General features: G+C 29.1%; 1 protein-coding gene across 1 annotated transcript; it reads left to right on the top strand.

Moving 5' to 3' along the window:
- Window positions 1–2,029: 2,029 nt before the first annotated feature.
- On the top strand, window positions 2,030–8,880 carry LOC106477086 (GRIP1-associated protein 1-like; the record flags this gene model as incomplete). The annotated part of the gene is made up of 4 exons (XM_013937686.2): window positions 2,030–2,097; window positions 6,435–6,501; window positions 6,926–6,987; window positions 8,719–8,880. Coding segments are annotated over exons 1-4 (333 nt in total), but the record flags the coding sequence as incomplete, so codon positions are not given.
- Between the last annotated feature and the right edge of the window lie 683 nt (window positions 8,881–9,563).

The raw sequence follows: 9,563 nt of genomic DNA, 5'->3' as shown, positions 1-9,563 counted from the left end.
TTAGATATTTTTTATATTTCTAATAATTTTTCATTTATTTCCATTTTTTTGTCCAGGCAAAGTCCACATTCAAAAACCTACTATTATAATTAAAACGTAATAACTTACAGACGTTGTGTCAAATGTATAATTTATTCCATTAAATATACTGTTGCGTCAGCGAGGTCACGTGACTAGTGTCACGCCACCTGCTTTCTAGAACTATCCCGTTCCTTCGGGAGTGCTCTAGCATTTACTAGATTGGGGGGTGGTCTGGTATATAAGATGGTCACGGCGTGACGTGACAGTGTGTGTAGTAATTGATCTGCAGTCAGAGAGTATTGTTGAAGTTCGTTATAACGTTTGTTTTAGCGCGAATGTTGAAATCAAGTGTATCGTAAAGTTATATTCAGAAAGAATAAACCAGTTTTATTAAGTAAGGACTTGTGTCGCTAAAGTTTCGTCGGAACGATATTACGGAAAGTTAATTAACAGACGGAGACGTAACGTTCTGCTGAAAATACCCGACAATTGTTACATCATTGAAATAAAGAAATCAGCATTGCTTTTAATCCAGGGAATATACGTTTCAAACTTCAAAATGTTCAGTTTTTACCCCAAAATAATAAACATGCGTGTGCATTCACGGATTGTAAAACAAATCCATTTAACGAAATCCATTTTATCAAATTTTCTATTTATCTTATATATATTACGGATATACATATAAAATATAACATTTTGAATATGTACTGATAGGCATAAAAGAGAAGCCTTAGAAAAATAGAAATATATCATTAATGTTTCATGTTTTTCAATGTCACAACTAGACGTAGCAAAATTCAATCCAAAATTATAATAAGCGTTAATGTTCTACACGATGCTACATATTAACTAAATTAAAATGTACAGTTAAGTATACTTTTATTATCAAAATTAAGTTAAAATATATTTATTGAACATCGTTTTATTATACTAATGAAGTTAAACTATATTATTAAATTTTATTATATTTCAATCAAATGTTGTACAAGTTAGATAGAAAGAGGATCTTAGCACTTAGACCTACTTTTTAAGGGCGAGGAATTGTTTATTGTATATATTAGGTAGGAAGCTGCTAAAGTCGAAAACTTTACGGGGCGGGGGTTGTACCCTCTAAGTGCCTTTCCATTTGTGTCTGGTTTAAGTAGACTGTGTTGTGATTCTACTTTTTTTGCATAGTTTAAACAGTAGACTTTGCTGGTTTTCAATTTTGTTTGTGGTTATTGGAGCACATTCTAATCGAGTTCTAATTTTTGTATCTTGTTTAAGGAGTAGACTGTATTGATTATGATTTTCTAAAAATCTATTTTAAAGAGTATATTGTACTCGTTTTGATTTTGTTTTATTTAGTTTAAAGAGTAGACTGTAATGGTTTTTATTTTTTACCTAGTTAAAGGAGTAGACTATTGGATTTGATATTTATAACTTGTAGAGGAGGCACACAATAATGTTTTTGAATGGTACTTTATACGCATTCAGAAAGATCATAGCTTAAGAGTTTTTTTAACACATAATGTTACATAAGTTAATTTTATCATTTTTTAGCACACACACTTGTGGTCATTAAAAAAAGAAAAGAAAGAAGCTCGAGTGGAGATTTTTTCATAAGATGAAGGTTCCTACTTCACTTGAGGTGAATATTTTCTGCTTCACGATAACACTCGGAAGAAACATTACCGTGTTATTAGATGCACCATCGCTTTGTTATTCAAGAAGTGGTTACTGACGTTCCCGTACGCCATAACTTACAATTAGTCAATAGTTTTATTACTAACAATTTATTTATATCCTACATTTCGCCTTCTAATCTGCTACAGTTGTCAGATAATTGCTGAGAAACATTGAATGTGGTAGATGATACTGGATTCGACAACTACAACAAAGTTGTACAGACAGTAGTGGGCAGTCAACTATTGTCACGAATTCTGAAAAAAAACGTTATTAATATATTAATTGTTATTTTTAAGATTTAGTTTCCACAAAACGTTTTGTACTTATAGATTGCGCCACAGTTCTATATACTGGCAATTGAAGATGGCTGCTTTACTATCGGATGACGATTTTCAGCGATTACAAGTTGGTTTATTTTGAAGTTTATCATATATGTCGATAATAAATGTACTGCTTCTTTTGATCCTAGTGTTCATAATTGTAAAAAGTTTTTGTAAACTTGACAGAAGAATTGTTTAAAGTAGGGTTTGTAACAGTTAGAAGTTTCATAGATCTATTATTATTATTAAATTACAAGTACTACGATAAAATTTAAAAAAATTCTCGTACACTTAGCCTTATCGTCTGAGTTGTAAAAAGCTCTAACACCAACTGTGTTGTGTGACTTTTTAAATTATACGAACGTTAGGCCTTATCAAAGTAATAAATGTTTTAGAAAATAAGATTATTAGTAAGTTAAACTTGAAATTTGAAGTTAAAGTAAGGATTTGCACTTTTTGCATAAACGTATTTTTATTTTCAATATAAAGTTTATGGGAGCCATTATTAATACAATACTCTAAATCTAATGTAATGAAGTAGGTCAGAGGAGGGCCATGGATCATTAAATTGAGAAAAATATAAAGCCCAACTATATTGGAAAAACTGCATTTTCTTCATAAGGGTTTTCTACTGTTGAAATTTTTTACTGTTTGTACATCATTAGTATAGTTTACTGTACATTTAACTTTTAAATTGAAAACAGTACTTGGTTACATAAACATACATGAACATCGTGAAAATTCACCATGTTTGATACAGGTAGAGTACTTTTGGAAATTACTTGTATTTACAAATCATATAGCAAATAGTAAAGTTTCCATTAGAAAGTTTAATAGTCTAACTACTCTTGGTTACAACTCTTTAGCAAGGTAACTCTTCATTTTTCTTACATGAAGCTGCATTTCTATCAGAAAATACAAAAATATCATTGATGGTACTAATAGTGACTGTAAATGTTTAAACACTAATTCATTCACTGCAGAATATTTAGTTTAATTGCCACTGCATTATCTGAGCATACAAAAATATTTTATCCATGTGATTATCATATTACATACAAAAGTTGTTAAATAAAATTCAGACTCTAATAATATTAACACAATGAAACATAATTTTGTGGCATTAAGTCTATAATGTGGAGCTTCTTAACACCTGGCAACATAAAATCAATCTGAGGGAATGAATAAATGTTAACTAAAATTTATATGTCATTTTGTGATGTATTTTATTTTAAGATATAAAAACCTAATTCATGTTCTATTCCTTGCTGATTGACTAGTGTCACTTTAGGTGTCAGTAGTACTAGTACTTTGACCTGTGTCTGGTGTATCACAATACATATTGATCTAGTTTTCAATACACTATGATATATATCGTATCAGAACTGGATAACTGATACATAGCCCTAATTATGTAATACTGTTAGTACGTTATTCACAGTACTTGGTAAGCTAATATCTGAAGAAACTAAGCCAGACTTAAGTTTTCTCTACTGTGGCTTAGAACATCTTTAAAACTACGTTCTGAATTTATAAAAGACCCAGAAATGGTATGTAAGTAAAAAATCAGCTAAACAGCCGTATACATTGATAATTTAAAAATGTCACAGTGTTTTCTATTAAGTTAGTTCAGCTCTCTGTATAGTGTACAGTTTTGCTCTTTATATAAATAAACTCTTGTTATTACAGCTTGCAGTTATGTTATCTTTTTTTTTTGTTTATTTATTAAAAAGGAAGTCTGTATTCATAAAATCTGATTTTAGATATATGTTACCGTATATCTTTTATATATATGGTTACCACGTATCTTTTAGTTATATGTTACCACGTATCTTTTAGATGTATGTTACCATGTATCTTTAAGATATATGACATCACGTATCTTTTAGTTATATGTTACCACGTATCTTTAAGATATATGACACCATGTATCTTTTAGATGTATGTTACCATATATATTTTAGATGTATGTTACCATGTATCTTTTAGATATATGTTACCATATATATTTTAGATGTATGTTACCATGTATCTTTTAGATATATGTTACCATGTATCTTTTAGATGTATGTTACCATGTATCTTTTAGATGTATGTTACCATGTATCTTTTAGGTGTATGTTACCACGTATCTTTTAGATGTATGTTACCATGTATCTTTTACTTATATGTTACCATGTATCTTTTAGATGTATGTTACCATGTATATTTTAGATGTATGTTACCATGTATCTTTTAGATGTATGTTATCACGTATCTTTTAGATGTATGTTACCATGTATCTTTTAGATGTATGTTACCATGTATATTTTAGATGTATGTTACCATGTATATTTTAGATATATGTTACCATGTATCTTTTACTTTTATGTTACCATGTATCTTTTAGATATATGTTACCATGTATCTTTTAGATATATGTTACCATGTATCTTTTAGATGTATGTTACCATGTATATTTTAGATGTATGTTACCATGTATCTTTTACTTATATGTTACCATGTATCTTTTAGATGTATGTTACCATGTATCTTTTAGATGTATGTTACCATGTATCTTTTAGATGTATGTTACCATGTATCTTTTAGATGTATGTTACCATGTATCTTTTAGATGTATGTTACCATGTATCTTTTAGATGTATGTTGCCATGTATCTTTTAGATGTATGTTGCCATGTATCTTTTAGATGTATGTTATCACGTATCTTTTAGTTATATGTTACCATGTATCTTTTAGATGTATGTTACCATGTATCTTTTAGTTATATGTTACCATATATCTTTTAGATGTATGTTACCATGTATCTTTTAGTTATATGTTACCATATATCTTTTAGATGTATGTTACCATGTATCTTTTAGATGTATGTTACATATATATATTTTAGATGTATGTTACATATATATATTTTAGATATATGTTACCATGTAAGAAATAGAAAGTTCTGTCTTCCATCCTTTTTATTAATGAAAACGAGTTTTGTAGTGAATTCAACTTGAGCATAGCTCTGAATCTGTTATTGTGATTTTAAATCCTTGTTTGGGTTAACCATTTGTTCATCAAACTAACCACAACGAGTTTAATAAGATGTAATTTAGTATGCTTTTTCTTTTACCACAACGAGTTTGATAAGATGTAATTATGTAGGCTTTTACTTTTACCACAACAAATTTGATAAGATGTAATTATGTAGGCTTTTACTTTTACCACAATGATTTTGATAAGATGTAATTATGTAAGTTTAACCATAATGAGTTTGATAAGATGTAATTATGTAGGCTTTTACTTTTTTTATTTGATACAAATTAGCTGGATCATGTTTCACCAGAATTCACATTAATAACAGTTGGAAAAAGTTTAAACCTGTGAACATTTTCTGTGGGATTGACCTGTGCTCTAACAGCAGAAATTTATCATATCACATTCTTGTTGTGTTTGTATAAACTACTGGGAATTTCCCTGTCTGATTGGATAAATTTGTAGTATTTTAAGATTTTTCATAAAAAAAAATGTTTTTTTTTTAATATGAAGTATGAATTGACATATATTGACAGAAAGCTGGGTCTTCAAGTAATCCTGTTACTGTTTTATTGAATCAACAGGCTCTGAGATATTCCTTCTGTATGTCTCTTTCAGATCTTTACACTAACAAGATTAACTCTGGTGTTTTTGAATGCTACAGAACCAGTTTTAAAATAATTGTATTCCAGCCTGAAAAAAATCAGGCATAGAATATGGCCATTCACCAAAAGGTGCTTTTAAATGCTAAGTGACATCTTAATGTTATAAAGTTTGATTTCTTCTGTTCAGGTTCATAATGTTTCTTGACAAGTGGTTATGTACTGGTTTTTTGTACAGAATTAAATCCTGGATGGTAATTGTTTGCAAACTGTTAACTTTTCTGGATGAGTATTTGTTTGCAGAAAGGTGAAAAAAAATCTATCACAATAAGAGTACTACATAATATAACTCTTCAGTAGAGATAATGTATTTAGTGTGTAATTTATTCAATGTTTTAAAAAGTATCCTGTTATTTATATGATTCATTTGTTTAGTTATTTATCGTTACCTGCAATGACGTAACTAAGTTTTAAAATATATAGTTTCAATTATCTATTACATATTAAATCAGTTTTATTTGAAAAATTAAAAAGGTGTTTTATTTATTACTTATAATTTTATGTATTTTTTTAAATTGTGTCTTTTGGAGCTGAACATGGTCTAATGGGGGTTTTAGTGCACTATAGGAGTGATCATCAAACCACACTGTTCAATCAGGCAACAGTAGCCAAGGAGTTTGTGGTATGTGCTGCTGACCAGCTGTCTTTCCTCTAGTGTTTTATTTCAGAGTTTAGCTTTATGTGAAAACTTTGAAATAAGTGGACATTTGTCTCATTGAACATAATTTGTGTTTTGCAGACTCAGTTGTTGGATTTAAGATCAAAAAACTACAGCCTAGAGGAAACAAATCAGAAGCAGCATAATGGTGAGTTAATTTCTTTCATTTATTTGTACGTTTGTAAATAGACAGAAGTTAGTTGTTAATAAGTGTTGTTGATATGAATCATGATACATGTAGTTGCTGAATTTTGGGTCAATCACTGTGTGTGTTGTAAAGTATACATTTTACAGCTACTGAAGTATGGGTTGATGATGTGTACAGTGTATAGATGCTGCATTATGGGTTGGTAGATATAACTGTGTAGTTTTGTGAGCTAGATAATAAATATTGATATATTTTAGTTTTGATAGAAATATTGCATGCTTTCCTCAAGGTGGATCATGGGTACTACTAGATAAAGTGATCAGTCATCTGCCATGAATGACTTGACAAAAAGTATAACTGTGTATATATATATACAAAACAGATGCTAGACTTGTGAATGCATTGAAGTTTACATATTTTTCAGAACTTGGACAACTACAACATAAAGTAGATGATCTGGAGAAAGAGCTCAGTAAGGCACAGAAGGTTTGTTTTGTTACTTGTTTTGTTTTCTTCACTTAGAATCTGTTCTGTTTACATGATGATACACAGATATGAAACACAACAGTAGGATAATTTAATAAAACTAGCTTGGTACCTTCTTAAGTGGTGTAAATAGCTAATTATGTAAGCTTTTACTTTTATGTAAAAACTTACATAGAAAATAAATGCATTAGACCTTTTGTCCCAAAGAAAGCTATTGATCAGATTGTTGTAAGTCTAAATGAAGCCGTAACTGATGTTGTTTAGGTAGTTAAAGCTCAATATTAACTTCTGATCAAAACGAGCTACTGATATAGAAATAAAGCTAGTAATGATTATAGTTAATTTAATATACTGTTCTTATAAAGGAATGTGTTAGGTAAGTGTATGAGCTTTAGAAGTATACTGTTGTAATAACATATTACTCAGGTGTTTAAACCGTATTTCTGTTGTAATAATAACATCTTACTCTGGTGTTTAAACTGTATTTCTGTTGTAATAATAACATCTTACTCAAGTGTTTAAACTGTATTTCTGTTGTAATAATATCTTATTTGGGTGTTTGCCCTGTTTTTATATTGTACTGTTCTAATAACATCTTACTCAAGTGTTTAAACTGTATTTCTGTTGTAATAATAACATCTTACTCTGGTGTTTAAACTGTATTTCTGTTGTAATAATAACATCTTACTCTGGTGTTTAAACTGTATTTTTGTTGTAATAATAACATCTTACTCAGGTGTTTAAACTGTATTTCTGTTGTAATAATAACATCTTACTCAGGTGTTTAAACTGTATTTCTGTTGTAATAATAACATCTTACTCAGGTGTATAAACTGTATTTCTGTTGTAATAATAACATCTTACTCTGGTGTTTAAACTGTATTTCTGTTGTAATAATAACATCTTATTCTGGTGTTTAAACTGTATTTCTGTTGTAATAATAACATCTTACTCTGGTGTTTAAACTGTATTTCTGTTGTAATAATAACATCTTACTCTGGTGTTTAAACCGTATTTCAGTTGTAATAATACCATCTTACTCAGGTGTTTAAATTGTATTTCTGTTGTAATAATAACATCTTACTCAAGTGTTTAAACTGTATTTCTGTTGTAATAATAGCATCTTACTCTGGTGTTTAAACTGTATTTCAGTTGTAATAATAACATCTTACTCAAGTGTTTAAACTGTATTTCTGTTGTAATAATATCTTATTTGGGTGTTTACCATGTTTTTATATTGTACTGTTCTAATAACATCTTACTCAAGTGTTTAAACTGTATTTCTGTTGTAATAATAACATTTTACATTTTGGTGTTTACCCTGTATTTATATTGTACTTTTGTAATAACAACATCTTAATTGGGTTTGTCTGTCGTAATAACACTGTACTCAGGAGTTTAAAGTGTACTTCTAAATTGTACTTGTTTACTAATCTTACATTTGAAAATCAAATTACTGTCATTTTAATTTACCTTTATTTGGATATGATGTTGAATGTTATTTATATCCGAGGGTCTGTAGATCACTTCCTGTGGCCACAAAAATCATGCTTCACATTATTTGATTAGAGGAGTCGATGAGGAGGTGGTGGGTGCTAATGACTAGTTGTTTCCCCCTTGTCTATTGGCTCAAAGCTAGAAATGGGTAGCTAAGGTAGCCCTTGTGTAGTTTTGTACAAGAACAACAAGTGTTTTGAATCTTGATAAAGTACACGTATTTCACTGTTTTAGGCCATTAATCGCAGTAAGAAAGCAAAAGATGTTGAACAGCTGTTACAAGAAAATGAAAGCCTCCAGTTGAAGCTTCAGAGTCAAGAGGATGAATTTCGTCTTCAGAATTCAACTCTCATGCAGGAGCTGGCTTCTGTAAGTTTAGAAATTCAACAACAAATAAAACAAATTTAAACATTAAACCACATTTACATATTGTTAAAAAAATGTCTTAAATTTAGCTTTTGAAGTAATACTGAATTAGAAAGCCACTGTAATTGCTAAGAACATATTGGAATTGTTATCCAGTTTCTATTTTGTTTTAACTTCTAACATGAAATATGTTGAACAAAATGGTAGAAGTTTCACATGATTTGCCACTAATATTTGTGTACACATAGAAAATTTTCTGTTTTTTGGTTGACATTGCATTGCTGATACAAATAGAAATTATTAGACAATGATTAAAGGAATTCAAAATTTTCTAGCTTTATAAATTTTATGAGTAATGTAATCCAGAAAATAAGCCTTAATTTTAGAAACTAGCAGAATCATGTAAATTACTTATACCGTGTTGTGTTAACGTGCCGTATTTTGTGAAAGAAACTGAGTGAGCAGTGTAGTTTTTATTAGCACTTAATGTACAAGGAGTTAGAATAAGTGATGAATATATGTTTATCCTCATTCTTTAATTAATTAATGATATATACTTGGTTATCATCAGTCTATAATTAACTAATGATATATACTTGGTTATCATCAGTCTATAATTAACTAATGATATATATATACTTGGTTATCCTCATTCTTTAATTAATTAATGATATATATATACTTGGTTATCATCAGTCTATAATTAACTAATG

This window comes from Limulus polyphemus, unplaced genomic scaffold (assembly GCF_000517525.1).
Source record: "Limulus polyphemus unplaced genomic scaffold, Limulus_polyphemus-2.1.2 Scaffold12756, whole genome shotgun sequence".
NCBI lineage: Eukaryota > Metazoa > Arthropoda > Merostomata > Xiphosura > Limulidae > Limulus > Limulus polyphemus.
This window is presented reverse-complemented; position numbering and strand designations above follow the sequence as displayed.